The sequence below is a fragment of the Schistocerca americana genome, chromosome 2 (assembly GCF_021461395.2).
Source record: "Schistocerca americana isolate TAMUIC-IGC-003095 chromosome 2, iqSchAmer2.1, whole genome shotgun sequence".
NCBI classification, from domain to species: Eukaryota; Metazoa; Arthropoda; class Insecta; order Orthoptera; family Acrididae; genus Schistocerca; species Schistocerca americana.
In genome coordinates this window covers 589297933-589320721 of record NC_060120.1, presented here as the reverse complement: position 1 = coordinate 589320721, position 22789 = coordinate 589297933, and the positions used below count along the sequence as shown (strand labels likewise).

Here is a 22789-nt window from a genome sequence, read left to right as displayed (position 1 = left end):
TTCAGTCTGGAACCGCGCGACCGCTACGGTCGCAGGTTCGAATCCTGTCTCGGGCATGGATGTGTGTCATGTCCTTAGGTTAGTTAGGTTTAAGTAGTTCTAAGTTCTAGGGGACTGATGACCTCCGCTGTTAAGTCCCACAGTGCTCAGAGCCATTTGAGCAATCTTTTTCTTGCAATTTCTGAAGATGTCATGAGACTGCCGAGGTCAAATTTCTTACATTTTGTTGGCTCTAATCCGCCGCCCCACACCGAACCCAGGGTTATTGGTTAGTGTTGGGAGTGAGAGGGCTGGGGATGTACGCATGACTAGCGTCGTATTTCCGCGACTAACACTAGGAAAACAAGGTCCTCATGGACTGCAACAAATTCGCCCGGTAAAATTAGTATGGTATGGCATTTTTAGTTGTGAATCCCAGAGGGTGGGTGCAGCCGTTGTCGGAAAGGCTGTTGTTCTTCGACGCAATTTGGCCCTTCTCTTGCGGAAATGTGGGAGGTGTGTCGTTGTGTATTTATAGAGTGTAGGTAAGTGTAACAGCAATAGTGTAGAACCGTCCAATAATGTAAAAACTTTCCCAAACGTTTCATTAAATGTCACTGGCACCATTAACTTCCATACAGATCGCAACGTACGTAGTCGAAACATCTGTAATGCATCTAAAAGACTGGGGAGAAATCCCCGTGTGCTTCGATTTCCTACAATTGCAAGTATGTTCTTTTGGTAGTGAAATTTCAAGCTTCGTATGATACGTGGATCTCACGGTTGCAATATATTTGTGGTGTCCGTAGGGAGATTTCTATGCTTTATGTATTTTAATTTAATATTGCAGCATTGCGGAGAATTATCAGTAATAATCACGCTTAATGCTTTTCTCGTAAACTGAATTTGAGAATCCAGTCGGTAAACATATTAGTTAGCACCCACGTTTATTTCGTGGCCGTACATATTTAAAACATAATGGCTTTAAACTTGTTCCGATGACAAATAAGGATCGCTTATGAGATCCATCTGACATGTTGTTTGTAGCCATCAAGGGCATTCTAAGACAGGTAATCAGAGATAAAACGTGGAGAACAAGCAAAAGTGGTAAAATTTAGGTTTCCGGAGATAAATAGTAACACTATTACCAATTGCAGCTGTCTCAGGGGGCCGGCCGCGGTGGTCTAGCGGTTCTAGGCGCTCAGTCTGGAACCGCGCGACTGCTACGGTCGCAGGTTCGAATCCTGCCTCGGGCATGGATGTGTGTGATGTCATTAGGTTAGTTAGGTTTAAGTAGTTCTAAGTTCTAGGGGACTGATGACCACAGATGTTAAGTCCCATAGTGCTCAGAGCCTTTTTTTTTTTTTTTTTGTCTCAGGGGAGTAGTTTCACTTCAGAGAGTTAAGTGGTAACTCAATCCACCACCTAGACGCTGTCGTAAGGTGCCACTGTAGAAGAGGTCGTAGCAACAGTTCCTCAACACCATTAATCGTTCGCCAAAAGTTCCATTGTGAGAGGGACCATCAGGAGAATTTCTGGGAGAGGAGGGAGGTGCCCCAAACTTCTGTAATGGTTAACGGCACTCTCCACACGGATCCGCGAGACATTGCCCACACTATGGCATCGTATTTTGCCATGATTACTGCAACAATCAGTCAGGATCCGGGTTTCCAGCGCCATAGATCGGTTGTTGAGAGGTGTAGTCTCGACTTCCAGTCCACCTCTCGTTAAGTTTACAACTGCACATTTTCTATGTGGCCCAACAAAGAAATCCTCCTCGCACTTTTTAATGCTGTTTGGGCGTCAGGTCACTTTCCTGACTCGTGGCGTGTGGCAGTTTTAATTCCTTTTTTAAAATCTGGGAAAGACCGCACGAGCCCGAGTAGCTACCGTAGTGTTGCCCTCACTAGTTGCATGGGAAACACCTTGGAGCGGATGGTCAACCGCCACCTTGTCTGGATGTTAGAATCCTGGCAACTCCTCAGTCGCTGCCCGCATCTCGTGGTCGTGCGATAGCGTTCTCGCTTCCCACGCTCGGGTTCCCGGGTTCGATTCCCGGCGGGGTCAGGGATTTTCTCTGCCTCGTGATGGCTGGGTGTTGTGTGATGTCCTTAGGTTAGTTAGGTTTAAGTAGTTCTAAGTTCTAGGGGACTGATGACCATAGATGTTAAGTCCCATAGTGCGCAGAGCCATTTGAACATTCCTTAGTCGCTTTCAGTGCGGGTACAGGAGGTTTCGCTCCACCTTCGATAACCTTGCCCTCTTGAAGGCGGCTATACAACAAGCTTTCCTACGCCATCACCATCTGCCGTTTAGGTGTATTTTTTGACATTGAGAAGGCCTACGATACCACTTCGAGGCGTCTCATCCTGGTGCAGCTTCATGAAGGGGGTTTTCGTCGTTGTCTTCCTCTTTTTATTCAGTATTTCCCCTCGCCACGATATTTTAGATACCGAATTGGTGACGTCCTGTCTGATCGCTTTGAGCAGGAGAACGGTGTCCCTCAGGGTAGCGTTTTAAGAGTGACTCTCTTTGCCATCGCTATTAATAGCATTACCTCCATAGTGAAAAGTCCTGTCCAGTGTTCCTTGTTTGTGGGTGATTTCTCTTTGTTTTGCTCTTCTTCAAGCCTTGCAACGACAACGCGTCAGTTGCAACATACTCTAAGACGTTTGGATGACTGGGCGCAGTAGAGTGGTTTTAAGTTTTCCACCGAGAAGTCCGTGTGTGTTCTTTTTCACCGTTCTCGTTCAATTTTAACCTTTCCTGAGTTGAGGATAAGGGACACTGTCCTCTCTTTTAAAGACACAGTGAGATTTCTGAGGCTCATTTTTGACTCGAAGCTTACATGGTTACCTCATCTCAAAGACTTGAAACGACGGTCACTTACGGCTTTAAGTATTTTAAAATATCTTAGCCACAGTACATAGGGAGCCGACAGGACTTGTTTGATCCAGTTATAAAAATGGTTTAAATGGCTCTGAGCACTATGGGACTTAACTTCTGAGGTCATCAGTCCCCGAGAACTTAGAACTACTTAAACCTAACTAACCTAAGGACATTACACACATCCATGCCTGGGGCAGGATTCGAACCTGCGACCGTAGCGGTCGCGCGGCTCCAGACTGAAGCGCCTATAACCGCTCGGCCACTCCGGCCGGCACTCCAGTTTTACAGGGCATTTGTGCGATCTCGGCTCGATTATGGGTGCACGGTGTATGGGTCTGCCAGGCCTTCTTTCTTAAAGATGTTGGACGTTGTGCACCATGAAGGGCTTCGGTTGGCCACTGGGGCATTCAGAACTAGTCCCATACCAAGCCTCTGTGCAGAGGCTGGTGAACCGCTGCTTCATATGCGGCGGCGGCTACTTACGGTGCGCCAGGCGTATAAAACTTTGTCCACACCATACACACCTGCATACCGTTGCTCTGCTTCCTCTGGCACGGCTATTTCATAACCGGCAACTAGCGACGCGGCCCTATGGTATTCGCGCACAGGATTGCCTCTCTGCGATGCATATGGCTGGTCTTCAAGTTTTCTGTCGCGGTTGGAGCAGATTTCCACCTTGGCTCCTCCGGAGACCCAGACTTATTTTAGATTTGACTAATTTTAAGAATAATAGTACACCAGATTTTACATTCCAATCTCAGTTTTTTAACATTTTAGATGCGCATCACGGTTTTACCGTCGTTTACACTGATGGCTCCAAACAGGAGAATTTCATTGGCTGTTCTGTAGTGTTCCCTGATCATGTTACCCGGATTCGCCTCCCTGATGAATATACAGTTTTCGCAGCGGAGCTCCACGCGATCCTGAAGGCACTGGAGCGGATGAATCGTGTTCGGGGCAATCGATGTCTCCTCTGCTCCGATTCTCTTAGTGCCTTACAATCGATGCAGAATCTGTACCCCACTGAGGAGATGGTCTAGCTGATATATGACCAGCTGTACTTGCTCCAACGGCGGGGTAAGGAGGTGTCCTTCTGCTGGGTGCCTGGTCATGTAGGTATACGGGGCAATGAACAGGCCGATCGGACTGCCAAGGAGGCCTGCAGAGAGCAGGATGTGGTCCAGTGTCCTATTCCCTTGCAGTGTGTAATTTCTGCACTCCTCAAGCAGTGCATGGAGTTGAGGGAGGAAGAATGGCTGGCGGTGACGGCCAATAAATTGCGGTTGGTGAAGTCAACAACTCGGCCATGGCGTTCCTCCTGGCGGTTGCTCAGGCGGGAGGAAGTGACCCTCACGCGTCTTCGGATTGGGCACTGTCCTCTCACACATAGCTTTCTATTACGGCGGGAGGACCCCCGATTTGTGATGGTTGTGGCGTGCACATCTCTTTCCGGCACATTTTAACAGACTGCCTTTTATACCATGATGCAAGGGCAGAAGCACAAGTTGATGGGGATCTGCCCTGTGTTTTAGCTAATGATGAGACGTGTGTGTCTAGGGTTTCAAAGTTTTGTGATGTGTCTGGACTCTGGCCTAAACTTTTAGGCTGGAGGTTTTAGTGTGTTGCACAGTGGCTGGCTCCTCCCCTTCTCCTTGCGGTCAGCCAGCCACTTCCATCTGCTCTATTGTTTTAGCTCCCTCTACCACTTTCTTCCTGAGTTGACCATGTTTTACTGCTGGCGGCACGTTTCGCCCCTCGCTTCGGTGTGGGTAGGCACGTAGTTTTCCAAGGTTGTTTCCTGTGTCTTATGTTCTGTTTAATCTTATTGTTCTGAGTCTTTTCTTGACACCCGTCTCAATCTGTTACTGAATGTACGCTGAAGACTTTGCCGTCGTGCGCCCTTAAAACCCTCTTCCTATCGTGTAGGAGTAGGGGAGGGATCTAAATGTGGTTGGCCAGAGGCGTTCTGGAGCTGCTGAACGACTAAAGCTTGTTAACCCGGTGGATTGGCAAGTCGACTATAGGAAGATAGAAATGTTGCTCCGCCACGACTCTTTAATAACCTTTGTTTTTGTATTAAGAGAGAGTTCTCATTGAAATCGCTAGGGTGCCGACTCCGTGCCGCTCGTGGCAAACCCCGATAAGTAAAACATGTTTTACATATAAGTGCCGTCGCGAAAAACTTCGTTCCCAACCCCGATAAGCTCCGGCATGTCGTATTTCTCTCACTTGGGGTGCTGCTCTCAAGTTTGTACTTGACGTGCTGCTTGTGTTCCCTAGTTGCGTTAGCATCCCCCCCCCCCCCCCTCCCTCCTATTGTGCAAGTAAATTCCTCCTTTGCATCTTCTAATCTTTAGAATTGGTCTTCGGTGTAGTAGTTAGTATGATCGCAAATAAATAGTGCTAATAAGACTCCTGACTTCCATTAATCTCCCGCTGCAAGTATCCTGTCGAGCTCCAAAACAAGCGTCTCTCGTAGATGCCCTGTGATAGAGTTTGGCGCTGATCCAAGGCATCAACCTGCCTTCACTGGAAATTTGTTTTACTGCATTCGTTCGGAAATTACAGACTGACCTTAAACTCCCGGCCTTCCCTCTGTCCTGTATCAGGACACGACAATTTTACACATTATAAATGAAATAATGCACTACACTGATGTGATATTCTGTAGTATTTATTACACTGCCTGACAAAAAAAGGTGAAGCTCCCAGAAGGAGAGCAGCAAACGACATGAAACTTCACGGATGGAGAGAGTTTGTGACGTTATTTCGGTGATTACAAAATAGTCAAAAAGTACGAAGCTACGTAACAGTATGACGCTGCACCCACCCTGGCCTGGTTGAACGCTCTCATTCATTTGGGAAGCCGTGGTATCCTCCCCTGGGGTAAGCTGCCCCATAACTGATGTACACTACGTGATCAAAAGTACCCGAACACCTTGCTGAAAATGTCTTAGAAGTTCGTGGCGCCCTCCATCGGTAATGCTGGAAGTCAGTATGGTGCTGGCCCACTCTTAGCCTTGATGACAGCTTCCACTCTCGCAGGAATACGTTCAGTCAGGTGCTGGAGAGTTTCTTGGGGAATGGCAGCCCATTCCTCACGGTGTGCTGCACTGAGTAGAGGTATCGATGTCGGTCGGTGTGGCCTGGCACGAAGTCGGCGCTCCCAAACATCCCAAAGGTCAGGACCCTGTGCAGGCCTGTCCATTACAGGGATGATATTGTCGTGTAACCACTCTGCCACAGGCTGTGCATTGTGAACAGGTGCTCGATCGTGTTGATAGACACAATCGCCTTCCCCGAATTGCTCTTCAACAGTGGGAAGCAAGAAGGTGCTTAAAACATCAATGTCGGCCTGTGATGTGATAGTGACAAGCAAAACAACAAGGGGTGCAAGCCCCCTCCATGAAAAACACGACCACACTTTAATACAACCGCCTTCAAATTTTACTGTTGGCACTACACACGCTGTCACATGACGTTCACCGGGCATTCGCCATACCCACACCCTGCCATAGGGTCGCCACATTGCGTACTGTGATTCGTCAATCTACACAACGTTTTTCACTGTTCAGTCGTCCAATGTTTACGCTCTTTACACCAAGCGAGGCGTCGTTTGGCATTTACCGGCGTGATGTGTGGCTTATTAACAGCCGCTCGACCATGAAATCCAAGTTTTCTCGCCTCTCAGCTAACTGTCATGGTACTTGCAGTGGATCCTAATGCAGGTTGGAATTTCTGTGTATGGTCTTCCTATTACACGTTACGATCCTCTTCAACTGTCGGCGGTCTCTGTCAGTCAGCAGACGAGGTCGGCCTGTTCGCTTTTGTGCTGTACGTGACCCTTGGCGTTTCCACTTCACTATCACATCGGAAACCGTGGACCTAGGGATGTTTAGGAGCGTGAAAATCTCGCGTGCAGACGTATGACACAAGTGACATCCAATCACCTGACGACGTTCGAAGTCCGTATTCCGCAGAGCGCCCCATTCTGCTCTATCACGATGTCTAATGACTACTGAGGTAGCTCATATGGAGTACCTGGCAGTATGTGGCAGCACAATGCACATAATATGAAAAACGTATGTTTATGGGGGTGTCCGGATACTTTTGATCACATAGTCTAACTCGTCCTTGATATCCACTGGGTCGGAGTGGACGTCCGAGCTGGTCCCATACTTGTTCTATCGGGGGAATATCTGGGGATATTGGTGGTCGCGGGAGTACCTCAACATCACGGAGATAGTTCATAGGGATATGGGCTATGTATGAACGAGCATTGTCCTGTTGCAAGAAATGGTATCACGATAAGGTCACATGAGCGGTAACACAAGTCCGTGGCGTACTGTTCTGCCGCCAGAGTTCGCTCGATCACTACCAAATGTGTCCTGAAATCATAGGCAATTGCTCCCCACATCATGACGCCAGAAGTAAAACCACTTTGTTCCCCAGTATGTTGGAAGAATGGGTCCCCTGCCCAGGTCAAAATCATACTCACCGGCAATGGTTGTCTTGGGTAGTGGATGACCACAATGCGACGTTGAACATAATGAGGTGTCATTCATCAGCAGTCCACGATACCCGATCATGACACCACTCCAAAACTGAGCCGTTTGTGTTGTGGTGCGAATGGCAGCCTACAAATGAGATAAGAATTCCCTAGTGCGACTGCTGCTTGTCTCCGATCAATGGAGTGGGATGAGACAAAACGCTGCAGGGGGACCATTACTTGCTCTCTGATCGCAGTATTTAATGAAACGTATTCCGAAGCCTAAAGTAATTATGGATATATATTTTGTGCAACTAGAACAATTGTTATAATTTTCATGTAGTTTATCATTTCATTTGTCACATATTTAACCTAAGTTAAATAGTCTTACATTGCATTTTACTGAAAAACTTCTCTGGTTTTCGTCCTAAATCATATATTACCAACTGTCATATTTCAAAACAAACTTAGATATTCGCTAAATACACCACACTTCAAATATTTGACCTTGCAATAATTTCACAACCACTCGTATTTACGCATGTACCTGATAGTAGAGTAACAGCCGAGAATCGATTTGTATAATAATAAATTATCGTGCATTTCTCATTCATCATCTTCTGATAATTATTACCTACCCTTATAGAGACAGAGCATAATGTATATTTCAGCCTATTTAATTGGCTCATTTGCAACATAATTTAACAGTAAAATTAGTTTCGGTTTCCCTATTTGAATAGTTCCTCCACGGCCATTTTTAGCTTAATTTCTTGCTTGTTGGAATGCTTTTCCATGCATAGATTTTTGCATTATTTATCTGAGCCAAGTCATTTATACAAAATTTCTCTAAACATGAAGCTACTTATTTGAACGAAATATATGCGGGCATCGTTTGTCTTTGTTGATAATGTTCTGTGATTCACTGGTAATATCTGAGAAAATGCCGTGGTAAATTTTCGGCAAAAGCAGTTCTCTACAAACAGATAGGGACGGCACACGATGGTTCGCACGTAACTGTCTTAATTTTACCGGTAAGAACACCTGGCTTCTCAGAAACTGTAGGTCGAGTGCTCATATTTTCTAAGTCATCGTAATCAACTACGTTATATAGACGTCCGTTCATTTACGTACTAAATGCGTCCATATGTGTTCACAGTTAATGTATCTTGATTACTAGAATCGTAGTTAAGAGAGTATTTTCATTGCTTCTGTGACTTCATTCTTCAAGAGAGTCCTACGTCTTGATTGTTCCTGGGAGATAACGAGAAATATAAAAATATATGTTTCTATTTTTACAGATTACATCGCGCTGGTGAACCTGCCTTCTCGCTCACAGGCGAGCAATAGCTTCGAAGGCCAGATCGCTACGGTCAGCGGCTGGGGCCTCACTACCGACAGTAAGTACACGCGTTCTACGTAGCTGGTGACTACATTTTATACTTTTTATTAATTCCGTCTCATCCTGAAAGTTGGTGTAAGGGTACCGAATGTTGTTAGAGGTAATACATTTCAACATGTGAGTCTACATTTATTGTATACGTTGTCTCATGTCATACAATACGTCAAATTTTGCACGATCTGAGTAAACTTTATGTAAACTGAGTAATCTCCTCAACGCAACAGTTTTATGGAAGTATCTTCTGAATCACTAAAATCAGTGATCATGAGATATGAAACGCGCCGTCAGGCCTCCAGGAAAGCAATGTACTCATACTGCGGCAGAAATTAAAAGCAGATAACGCTAAGAGCTACCACATGATCAACAAGGCATGGGAAACTTATAAATTGCTGACTGGATGCATCCAGAGAAGAATAGAAAAGAATGTCCATCAGGTAGTGATAGATAGTCACGAGCTATTCGAAATTTACATTTGAATACCCATCTTTAAAAAATCATTATATGTGAAAGCTGGAATAAGATATTCAGAATTATGTAGATAACGAAATGCAATACAGGAGAGACGCTTAAGTATAATATCTGTCGAAACCGAATGAAGCTAAGTGAAGTTAAATGTTTTGTAAAAGAGAGCTACAGCTCATTAACATTGCAGCATAATTTTTTTGTGGTATAAGGGAAAGACGAACCTCAATGCAAGATAAAATTAAGAATATAAAGGTGCCATTTATGAGGTTCGTGGATGACAGTCTTGTCCTACGAGATACTTCGCATACTGCGCATGTATCCTGTTCGACCATAGCTCTGAAAGGCCTGCAATGCTTCACAAAGACTTGATACATATGAGTTAGTACAACGAGACAACTACCGTCTGAATATGAATAGATATGCTTAGCACTAGATCGTCTGTAAAAAGTTCGAATCAGATTTGCTAAATGTGACTTGTCATTTAGAAGAGTTTGCTGTGGGGTAAGATACCCCTAGGGTAGAGTCTTAGGTGGTTAAGGAAACGACATTTAAAAAAAAAAAAAAAAAAAAAAAAACCGAAAACGCGCTATGTTAGTTTCTAGTCCATAGCTTTCGGGATTCACGAATGGTGACATTTCCAGTGACAGTTGACTCCTAGAGGTAGAGGTAGCACTAGCCAAAATTGACATCGAATGCTTAACTTCGAAACGCTTCGAGAAAATTCCATTAAAGGTGACTTATTGTTGTTTTAGTCTTCAGTTGCAACACTGGTTTGATGCAGCTCTCCATGCTACTCTATACTGTGCAAGTATCTTCACCTCCGAACAACTAGTGCAACCTACATCATTCTGAATCTGCTTACTCTATTCATCATTGGGTCTCCCTCTACGATTTTTATCCTCCACACTTCCCTCCAATACTAAATTGGTGATCCCTTGATGTATCAGAGTCGCGCGGGATTAGCTGAGCGGTATAAGGCGCTGCAGTCATGCACTGTGTGGCTGGTCCCGGCGGAGGTTCGAGTCCTCCCTTGGGCATGTGTGTGTGTGTTTGTTCTTAGGATAATTTAGGTTAAGTAGTGTGTAAGCTTAGGGACTGATGATCTTAGCAGTTAAGTACCATAAGATTTCACACAAATTTGAACATTTGATGTCTCAGAACGTGTCCTATCAACCGATTCCTTCTTTTGGTCAAGTTGTGCCAAAAATTTCTTGTCTCTCCAATTATATTCAGTATCTCCTCATTGAAACTTCCTGGCAGATTAAAATTGTGTGCCAGACCGAGACTCGAACTCGGGACCTTTGCTTTTCGCGGGCAAATGCTCTACGAACTGAGCTACCCAAGCACGACTCACGCCCCGCCCTCACAGTCTTACTTCTGCCAGTACCTCGTCTCCTACATTCCAAACTTTACAGAAGCTCTTCTGCGAACCTTGCAGAACTAGCAAGTGCTCTACCAACTAGCTCAGTTGGTAGAGCACTTGCCCCTGAAAGGCAAAGGTCCCGAGTTCGAGTCTCGGTCCGGCACACAGTTTTAATCTGCCAGGAGGTTTCATATGAGCGCATACTCCACTGCAGAGTGAAAATCTCATTCTGGACCTCTTCATTAGTTACGTTATCTACACATATAATATCCAATAATCTTCTGTAGTGCCACATTTCGAAAGCTTCTACTCTTTTTTTGTCTGAACTGTTTATCGTCCATGATTCATTTCCACACATCGCTACACTCCAGACAAATACTTTCAGAAAAGGCTTCCTGATATTTAAATCTATATTCGATGTTAATAAATATCTCTTCTTCAGAAATCCTGTTCTCGGCATTTCCAGTCTACACTTAATATCCTCTTTGCTTCTGCATTCTTCAGTTATTTTGCTGCTCAAATAGCAAAACTCATCCATTAATCTAATTCCCTTAGCATCACATGATTTAATTCGGCTACATTTCATTAACCTTGTTTTGCTTTTCTTGATGTTCATTTTATATCCTCCTTTCAAGAGAATGTCCACTCCGTTCAACTGTTCATCCAAGGAATTTGCTGTCTCTGACAGAATTATGTTACTGGCAAACCTGATGGTCTTTATTTCTTCTGCCTGGATATTAATTCCTACTCCAAATTTTTTCTTTTATTTCCTTTACTGCTTGCTCAATATACAGATTGAATAACGTCTGGGATAGGCTAAAAATCTGCCTCACTGCCTTCTCAACCATTGCTACCCTTTCATGCCCCTCGACCCTTATTACTGCCTTCTGTTTTCTGTTGTAAATAGCCTTTCGCTCCCAGTATTTTATCCCTGCTACCTGCAGAATTTCAAGGAGAGTATTCCAGTCAATGTCGTCAAAAGCTTTGTCTCAGTCTACAAATACTACAATCTTAGGTTCGTCTTTACTTAACCTTTCTTGTAAGTCATAGGGTCAGTATTGCGTCGCATGTTCCTACATTTCTCCGGGATCCAAACTGATCTTTTCCGAGGCCAGCTTCCACCAGTTTTTCCATTATTGTGTAAAGAATTCAAGTTAGTATTTTGCAGCCATGGCATCAAACTGATAGTTCAGTTATTCTCACACCTGTTAGTAATTGCTTTCTCTCAAATTATTACATTCTTCTTGAAGTCTGAGGGTATTTCATCTGTCTCCTGCATCTTTAACACTAGATAGAAGAGTTTTTTAATGGATGACTGTCCCAAGGCTATCACAAGTTCTGACGGAATATCGTCTACTCCTGGGGTCTTGTTTCGACTTAGGGCTTTCAGAGCTGTGTCAAGTTCTCGCAGTATCATATCTCCCATCTCATCTTCAACTATGTCCAGTTCCATTTCTGTAACACTCTTTTCAAGTTTATCTCCCCCTTGTACAGACCTTCTATGTACCCCACCAATCTTCCAGGTTTCCCTTTTATGCATAGCACTAGTTTCCCATCTGAGCTCTTGATATTAGAACAGCTGCTTCTTTTTATCTGTAATGGCCTCTTTAACTTTCCTGTAGACGGTATCTATTTTTCCCGTAAAGAAATACGCTTCTAAATACTTACATTTGTCCTCTAGCCATACCTGCTTAGCCATTTTGCACTTCCTGCCAATCTGATATTTTAGAGTTTTGTATTCCCTTTCGCCTTCTTCATTTGCTGAATTTTTATATTTTCTTCTTCATCAATTATATTCAATATCTCTTGTGTGATCCATGTATTTCACTAGGGCTTGTCTTTTTACGTATTTGATTCTCTGCTGCTATTTCATCTCTTAAAGTTACCCATTCGTCTTCTTCTGTATTCCTTTCCTCTGATCTAGTCATCCGTCCCCTAATACTCCCTCTGAAACTCTCAGCAACCTTTGGTTTTTTTCAACTTATTCAGGTCCCATCTCCTTAATTTCCTACCTTTTTCCAATACTTTCACTTTTATTCTACAGATAGTAACCAATATATTGTGGTCAGAGTCTACATCTGCCCCTGGAAACGATTTACAGATTAAAACCTGATTCCTAAATCTGTCTTATCACCACATAATCAGTCTGAAACCTTGCGGTATTCCAGGTCTCTTCCACGTAAACAATATTCTTTTGTGACTCTTAAAACAAGTTTCAGCGACGATTAAATTATGCCCTGTACAAAACTCTACCAAGCGGCATCCTCTTTCATTCCTTTTCCCCAGTCGATATTCACCGGCTATTTTTCCTTAGCTTCCTGCTTTGGAATTCCAGTCCCCCATCACTATTAAATTTTCGTCTTTCTTAACTATCTGAATAACTTCTTTTATCTCGTCATACGTTTCTCAATTTCTTCATCTTCTGCTTAGCTAGTTGAGATATAAACAAGTTCTACAGTGGTGGGTGAGGGCTTCTTGTCTATCTTGGATACGATAATGCGTTCACTATGCTGTTCATAGTAGCTTAGCCGAATTCCTTTTATCTTATTCATTGTGAAACCCACTCCTGCATTACCCATATTTCTCTTAGTATTTATAAACCCGTATTCACCGCACCAGAATTCTTGTACCTCCTGTCACCGAACTTCATTAATTCCCACTATATCTAAGTTGAATTGATCCATTTCCTTTCTTAAAGTTTCCAATTAAGCGCTCTGACATTCCACGCACCGATCCGTATAATGACAGTTTTATTTCTCCTGATGGTGACATCCTCCTGGGCAGTCCTTTCCCGGAGATCCGAATGAGGGACTATTTTACTTCTGGAATATTTTACCAGAGCTGCATGAGCCCGGGAAATATCACAGCCGTTCGCAGTACTAGCACAGCAAGACCGTTTAGGTTGATATTACAATGCCAGATCGGTCAGTCATCCAGACTGTTGCCCCTGCAACTACTGAAAAGGCTACTGCCCCTCTTCAGGAACCAAACATTTGTCTGGCTTCTCAACAGATACTCCTCCGTTGTGGTTGCACCTGCGGTACGGCTATCTGCATCGCTGAGGAATGCATGTCACCCCACCGATGGTACATGGTTCATCGGGCGATATGACTTCCTATCTTGATAAAAAAAAACTGTGGAACTAAGACGTCCCCTAGTAATCCTTTGGGTGGGGTGACACGCTTTTTCCTATCTTTTTTTAGGGTTTCATTCATCAGTCTGTAAAAGCGGAATCCTTATAGCATTGTTTTGTTGTCTGTCTGTCGTTCCGACTCCTAAGATACATTTTTGTCTGGAACGGATAGATGTATCAAGTTGAAATTTATGTCACATACTACGATCTACGGTCCGTCGACGGTGTAAAACATTTAAACTTGCAAGTCAAAGAAATCGAAATATGCGGCCATTTATGTCATAGATTTAATACTCGTAGACTCACTCATCAAAACCTTAGGGGTACTTCCCGTTGACCTAGAAACATGAAATTTGACAAGAAGCAAGGTTTCACAGTACAAATACAGGAAAAAAATCCTAAAATTGTTGAACTGTCGTTATGTCACATACAAAATATCTTTTTGTCCTTAGAACTTACATTGTATTCATCATCCATTGAAAAGATAATAGAAAAATATTACTGCATGCAATATAAGATGTGGGTCGTTTGTTTTCTTTCTGAAAATTTGTAACCAGTTGACCTCTTGTGTGGGTTATTTTGCAAGATGCCATCAATGGCGTTAGTAGTGCATTCATAGCTATCTTACTCTGGCTTTGTTTTTCGCGACAACACTGAGGTATTCTTGGCATGAAAAATTAATTTAATTGACCGTTCCATGTATATCTATCCCTTGTCTAGTGTATTCAGAGTGAGAATAAGGACAAAACCTAGTTTAAGAGAATTCTATTACTGAATGTTTAACTGTAAAATAAAAATGAAAGTGCAAAACACACAACATGAAATCCTAACAAATATACAATTATAAATCCTACTATTTACCCTATCCAAGACTGGCACAACACCTAGCGGTCAAAACGCGTCCCCTGTTATGTTCGTTAAGAACACTGCAAAGGTTGATTTTGTAACCCTTTTGTTAGTTCTAACCACCACCCAAGCTGGCGTAGACAACGAAAAACTCACAGACGAATTAGCGGGACTGCATGTATGTGAATTTACTCTTCCCTCTTGTTCGATGCGCAAATGTCACCCGAGTGATCAGCAAAGTGTCGATCTTCCGCATCGTAGAAGACTGGTGGCGCCTTGGAGATGCAGTGTGACGTCCAGAAAATAAATACGGCTACTCAATGGACTCATTATTGCGTCGGAAAACTCCTATGATTGAAGATACTCAGTTATCGCAATCGTTTAGGAGACTGCAGTCTCCTTGCCTACTCTGGCCAGGAACAGAAGTATGTCTCTAATGCTCGAACATAAATGAACACTTCTCAATACGAACAGCGCCACAATAAAGGACCAAACCGTTCCTCTGTTAACACATTAAGAACATCTCCCTAAAATCTGCGGAAACAAGGTGGACAGATTACAAAACCTTAAACTCTAACCAAATTCGTTTCAATGTCACTTAAAACAGAGGGCAGAACTACTGGTAAATTTTCCGTTGCCCTCTGTCCCGAAGATAAAACACAGTCTAACAGAATGTGGCGTACAGTGATCTGTACACCGTAAGTACCACACACTGGAGGGTCGCCGCGCCGGAGCAAGAAGCCAGGCGCGAAAGGACTGTGGCCTACGCGAAGACGAGCAAGGAGAAGCTCACCCCGTCTTCGTGGCTGAAACACCGCCGCGTAGTGCGCTTTACTAGATGCAGCGTATTACCTGTCACATCCAGTTACTCCCATCGCGGCATGACTCTGTACCTCAACAGCGAGGCGACAGTGTGCAAGGGGACGGCACAGTGAAATAACTGAGGATCACGACATGCCTCCTTCGCTGCTACATCTGCGCTTTCGTTCCCCGCAATATTCATGTGCCTTGGTACCAAGAAAAAAGACCTCCCTCCACAGCCATTGTACTTAGAGGTAGGTGTCTTGTATATTCTGTCCTACTTTCTCTGCTGGGTACAAGCATTATAGAGAATGACGATCGCTCAGAGAAACTGAATAGACAAGGAATTTTGCACTTGAAGCAGCATCTTATCTGCTCCACTGCCCGCAAGATCGTTTGAAATTCCCCGTCGAAGGCAGTTAAGTCCCGAGGCTGCCGGACCTAGAGGACTCGATCTACAGGGCAACCAACGGACTCCTGTTTCGACGAATCGGCAAAGACAGCTGAAGAGCTGTGTTGCCCAGTTACAATGTCATAAAATAATGTGGTTAAAAACATATGCAGGAGTGCAAACAGTCCTGTATGGCACTAAATCTAAAATTGTTCTGGGCTTCTGCAGTAACCGTGGTAGCAATCGGTTAAAAGTCTGGATTTGTGGTTGTATATGCTCCATACTTAGTGACTGTAGCACAACCGCACACGGATCCCAAATGGTCATTGCTCTCGTGGGCGATTGGAGAAAAGGCGTAATCAATAGCCAAAAGTCACTAAAACATCACTACAATTGCGAATGCAATCATGTTCTGTATATCTGGTTCTACAATTTCTCCACGTTCGACCCACATATGTAGATTGACTGTAATTGCGTGTTAATCGATATATACCAGACTGGCTATATTTATCAGCGCCGGTATTATGTCTTCCAAGTCTGTTCTGTATTGTGTTGTTTTTTCGGTATCCTTTGTTGAGTTCTTGACTCTTTATCATATTGCCTACTCAGTGAGTAGTTATGTTGCTGTAAGTCATTACGTGCCTTTTGTTACTATCTGTTGACAGTATCTGAGTAGTGTCACCTATCTCCATCTCCCTCCCCCCCCCCCTCTCTCTCTACCCCCTCCAAAAAATGGCTCTGAGCACTATGGGACTCAACTGCTGAGGTCATTAGTCCCCTAGAACTTAGAACTAGTCAAACCTAACTAACCTAAGGACATCACAAACATCCATGCCCGAGGCAGGATTCGAACCTGCGACCGTAGCGGTCCTCTACCCCCTCCCCCACCTCTCTCTCTTTCTCTCTCTGTGCGTGTGTGTGTGTGTTTGTCTATTATGTGTTCGCTGTTTTTGTATTTTGTTGTTTACTTTGTCTGTTGGCTTTGCATCGTACCCATTCTCCTGTGCAGTTTATTTTATTACGTTCAGTTCTTCTGTGTAATCACGTTTGTTCATAGATGTAGTGCTCCTTCTGTGTAATAAATATTTAAAACTGACTTCTTTGTGAGTTATGGAGTGATTGGATTGGTTTTGAACAACTGCGCTGGAGATTATAGACTTCATATAAATTTTGAACTCAGCCTTATTGTTTCTCTTGGTATGATGAGGTTTAAGACATTAAGTCTGTGTTCTATTTTCGTTTCAATGGTGATTTGTATTTGTGGGTGGATAGCGTTTATGTCATTATAAAGTTCTTTCCTTCGAGAGTGTGATTCATCTTTTAGGCAAAGTATATCATACACATACGCTCAAGCTGTAAAATTAAACACACACACACACACACACACACATACATACACACAAACATGACATAAGCATCACAAATGTCAAAAACGCACGCCGCACCCAAAGAAACACCTCACAAAAGAAATGAACACCATATAGCCATAAAACGTGGAATGGCGGTAGAAACTCTAGTCTTGGCAAATGAATCATACAAAATGCATGTGTAACGACAGCAGTAAAAGAAATAGCTTCTTATATGGATTCGTGGTGTCTGTTCTTTCGGACATGTCCGTAAGAACTGACATCGCGCAGAATTCCCAGCTGTGAAACATTATATTAAAATAAAGGGGGATCAGTGGATCACTGTTGTCAGCTGCAGCGGGATGTTACGCGGAATCAGCGGCGACGAGCGAAAGTAAAACGACACTTGTCGCTATTGATTCCGCGTAACGTCCTGCTGCAGCTGACAACAGTGATCCCCCTTTAAGTTAAAAAATAACTTCGTTTATACGACACAAACGAGGTAAAAACCACTTCACTTAGAATAACCGCAACACGCCAAATACCTCGATATATATCGATTTCCCAGTCGGAATAAACAACAAACAAAGAAAATAAAAAGTCGTTTCGTTGTTTGCAGATGAAAGCTGTAGATTGTATAGTAGATTTAAAGCTACCACCGTACGCAATTAATAGCTTCACGTGAGGTGTGTAAACACATTTATATACATGTCTTATTTCAAATTTACCATAAAACCAAAATCTTTAGGCATACGGTAAATGAACAACTCCTGAAGTCTTAACCCTGTGATATACACACATCAAAAAAAGCTTTGCATCACCTCGATTCCGAGAGTTCCGGAACCTGCACAGAAAATTGGAATAGAGATCAACATAAACGTCATTCCCTCCCTTGTTATTGTTCATGAAAACCATACATTGCATGTTGTACCACCATGCAGCGAAACCTACACAGGTGGTGATCCAGATTTCTGTACACACCAATGCCTACAATACCCAGTAGCACGTCCACTCGCATTGATGCGTGCCTGTATTCTTTATGGCATACTATCCACAAAGTTCATCAAGGCACTGTTGGTCCAGATTGTCCCACTCCTCAATGGCGATTCGGCGTAGATCCCTTAGAGTGGTTGGTGGGTCACGTCGTCCATAAACAACCATTTTCAATCCATGCCAGGCAGGTCCTATAGGGTTCATGTCTGGAGAATATGCTCACCACTCTAGTCGAGCGATGTCGTTATCTTGAAGGAAGTCATTCACAAGTGTAATGTGCTGCGAATACATAGAAAGAAAGATCCCTTATCATTTAGCTACAATATAGCAGGTCAGCAACTGGAATCAGTTAATGCCATAAATTTTCTGGGAGTACGCATTAGGAGTGATTTAAAATGGAATGATCATATAAAGTTGATCGTAGGTAAAGCAGATGCCAGACTGAGATTCACTGGAAGAATCCTAAGGAAATGCAATCTGAAAACAAAGGAAGTAGGTTACAGTACGCTTGTTCGCTAGGGTTGATAGAGGAGATAGAAAATATCCAACGGAGAGCAGCGCGCTTCGTTACAGGATCGTTTAGTAATCGCGAAAGCGTTACGGAGATTATAGATAAACTCCAGTCGAAGACTCTGCAGGAGAGACGTTCAGTAGCCCGGTACGGGCTTTTGTTGAAGTTTCGAGAACATACCTTCACCGAGGAGTCAAGCAGTATATTGTTCCCTCCTACGTATATCTCGCGAAGAGACCATGAGGATAAAATCAGAGAGATTAGAGCCCACACAGAGGCATACCGACAATCCTGCTTTCCACGAACAATACGAGACTGGAATAGAAGGTAGAACCGATAGAGGTACTCAAGGTACCCTCCGCCACACACCGACAGGTGACTTGCGGAGTATGGATGTAGATGTAGATGTGCACGATGAGGGCGCGAACTGTCTTCCGTGAAGACGAATGCCTCGCCAATATGCTGCCGATATGGTTGCACTATCTGTCAGAGGATGACATTCACGTATTGCACAGCCGCTTCGGCGCCTTCCATGACCACAGCGTCGGCCCCACATAATGCCACCCGAAAACAGCAGCGAACCTCCATCCTACTGCACTCGCTGGACAATGTGTATAAGGTCCTGTGGCTGCACAAAAAGCGTATTCAACATGGTGGCGTTGCTGTCAGGGTTCCTCCGCGCCATCAGCGGTAGGTAGCGGTCATCCACTCCAGTAGTAGTCCTTGGGTGGCCTGAGCGAGGCATGTCATCGACAGTTCCTGTCCCTCTGTATCTCCTCCATGTCCGAACAACATCGTTTTGGTTCACTCTGAGACGCCTGGACACTTCCCTTCTTGAGGGACCATCCTGGCACTCAGTAACAAAGCGGACGCGATCGAACCGCGGTGTTGACCGTCTAGGCATAGTAGAACTGCAGACAACACGAGCCGTGTACCTTCTTCATGGTGGAATGACTGCAGCTTATCGGCTGTCGAACCTCCTCCGTCTAATAGGCGCTGCTCATGCATGGTTGTTTACATCTTTGGGCGGGTTTACAGACGTCTCTGAACAGTCAAAGTCTGTGATACAATATCCATACTCAACGTTTGTCTTCAGGAGTTCTGGGAACCGGAACGATGCAAAACTCTTTTGATGTGTGTATGTCTCAACTCTGTACTGTATGCGAACTAATGAAAAACGTTTGACACTTAACAATCGCTCCTTTTACAAATATAAATACATTTGTACCAGAAGTTCAAACAATCTACGGGAGAGGTTAATATGAAACAACAGTTTTTCAGAAAGAAACTAAACAATAATCCACTGAAGATAGCACAAAAGTGCTGAAACATTACTGGGTAAAAAAACTATAAAACAGTTTCTTGAATAACGCGGAATTCGTCTCGACTTTTTCTTAGAAAGCACGCAAATAAGAACTCCAACATCCACAAGATCATTACACAACCAACGTCTTTCAGTTTTCTTAATTATTCACTGCCACATTCCCTTCGCCCTCTTGAACTTTTGGTTTTACAGAAAATTTTTGCTGTCTGCTTCAGCACTTCCTCGTATTCTGAGAGCTTATCTCTTGTTTTGGCAACGTACAATGTTTTACAACCCACTGTTATTAGGCGGACTGCCTTATGACAGCCTTCAGTCCACCAAGCAAGTTTACATCTTCTTTGTAACGCTGCTATTTCCTTTTCTGTAGGTGCGTATTTTTTCAGGTATCATGCCAGATCTCTGTTTTCCTTTGCTATAGCAGTTCTTAAAAATTAGCTTAGCCTAGGCTTTTCATCGTCGTTTCTTATAACTTTAATCTCAGGCAGTGTTTTCTTATTTAATGATAGAAGTCTGACACGGGTAGTAAGTCATAAATTGGAAATTTGTGGTAAGTTCCTTTGGGACCAAACTTCTGAGGTCATCCGTCCCTAGTCTTACACACTACTTAATCCAACTTAAAGTGACTTACGGTAAGGACAACACACACACACACACACACACACACACACCAATGCCCGAGGGAGAACTAGAACCTCCGATGGGGGGAGCCGCGCAAACCGTGGCAAGGCGCCTTGGACCAGGCGGCTACATCGCGCCGCAGGAAGTGATCGGTTAAAACTGCCTCCTTTCCTCACTTCTACTTTCCCTACTTCCTTAACATCGCGTTTCGATATTGCGACGTAGCCCAGTTGAAATTCCCCAAAATCTTTTTGTGGAAAACGCCGAATTTTCTTTTTCGTGAAATGTCAAAAAGCCCTAGACACAAGTATAAGACCAAACGCATCACAAACGTCAATAAGTTTTCTGCCATTTAAATTTGTTCTGTTGTGAGCAGGATAGTTGCCAGTCACATTCCGAAACTGACGTTCCTTTCCAGTTCGCGTGATGAAACTAAAACTCCAAGTTGAGGTTCCTTGTATTTATCTCTCTACCTGTTTCCAAAGAAAATCCACGCTTTCAGGGTTTCTTCGGTTGTCTTCATTTATGAATGCGTTGTCACTGAGCATTCTGTACATTTTGCTCGCACATTTGGATGTTACAGTAGAGAGTCTGTCAGAAGGGGAACTACAATCTCTTGTTATTGTTGTGGTCTTCAGTTCAGAGAGTGGTTTGATGCAGGTCTGCATGCTACTCTATTCTGTGTAAGCCTTTTCATCTTTTTCATCTCCGAATAACTAACGCAATCTACATCTTTCTGCATCTGGTCACTGCATTCATCTCTTGATCACCTTCTACGATTTTCACCCCCCCCCCCCACATTTCCTTCCAGTACTAATTGATGTCTTACAACGTGTCCTACCAACCGATCCCTGCTTCTAGTCAAGCCGTGCCCCAAATTCCTCATCTCCCCAATTCTGTTCAGTACCTCCTCATTAGTTTCGTAATCTACCAATCTAATATTCAGCATTCTTCTGTAGCACCATATTTCGAAAGCTTCTATTCTCTTCTTGTCTAAACTATTTGTTGTCCATGTTTCACTTCCATACATGGCCAATCTCCATACAAATACTTTAAGAAAAGACTTCCTGAGGCTTAAATCTATACTCGATGTTAACAAATTTCTCTTATTTAGAAACGCTTCCCTTGCCATTACCAGTCTACATTTTATATCTTCTCTACTTCGACCATCATCAGTTATTTTGCTGTCCAAATAACAAAACTCATCTACTACTTTAATTGTCTCATTTTTTAATCTGATTCCCCCAACATCACCTGATTAATTCGACTACATTCCAATATCCTCGTTTTGCTTTTGTTAATGTTCATCTTATATCCTACTTTCAAGACACTGTCCATTCCTTTCAACTGCTCTTCAAGGTGCTTTGTTCACTCTGACATAATTGCAATATCATCGGCAAACCTCAAAGCTTATGTTTCTTCTCCATGGATTTTAATTCCTAATCCTAATTTTTCTTTTCTTTCCTTTACTGCTTGCTCATTATATAGATTGAATAACATCTGGGATAGGCTACAACCCTGTCTCACTCCCTTCTCAACCACTGGCCCCCTTTCGTGCTCCTCGACTCTTATAACTGCCATCTAGTTTCTGCAAAAATTGTAAATAGCCTTTCGCTACCTGTATTTGACCCCTGCCACCTTCAGAACTTGAAAGAATTCCAGTCAATATTGTCAAAAGCTTTCCCTAAGTCTACAAATACTAGAAACGTAGGTTTGCCTTTCCGTAATCTAAGATAAGTCGTAAGGTCAGTATTGCTTCACGTGTTCCAACACTTCTACAGAATCCAAACTGATCTTAACCGAGGTCAGCGTCTACCAGTTTTTTCATTCGTCTGTAAAGAATTCGTGTTAGTATTTTGCAGCCGTGGCTTATTAAACTGATAGTTCGGTAATTTTCACATCTGTCAACACCTGCTTTCTTTGGGATTGGAATTATTATATTCTTCTTGAAGTCTGAGGGTATTTTGCCTGTTTCATATATCATCCTCACCAGATGGTAGAGTTTTGTCAGGGCTGGTTCTCCCAAGGCTGTCAGTAGTTCTAATGGAATGTTGTCTACTTCCGGAGCATTGTTTCGACTCAGGTCTTTCAGTGCTCTGTCAAAATCTTCACGCAGTATCATATCTCCCATTTCATCTTCATCTACATCCTCTTCCATTTCCATAATATTTGAAATCGCCGTTGTATAGGCCCTCTATATACTCCTTCCACCTTTCTGCTTTCCCTTCTTTGATTAGAACTG

The 22789-nt window shown here is 43.4% G+C and overlaps 1 protein-coding gene across 1 annotated transcript in view; it reads left to right on the top strand.

The window, feature by feature from the left end:
- LOC124595829 (brachyurin-like) overlaps nucleotides 1-22789 on the top strand; it is an 86793-nt gene that overhangs the window by 51339 nt on the left and 12665 nt on the right. The window contains exon 5 of the mRNA XM_047134727.1: nucleotides 8656-8754. Within this exon, the coding sequence (XP_046990683.1) occupies nucleotides 8656-8754 (99 nt within the window). The remainder of the gene's footprint in view (nucleotides 1-8655; nucleotides 8755-22789) is intronic.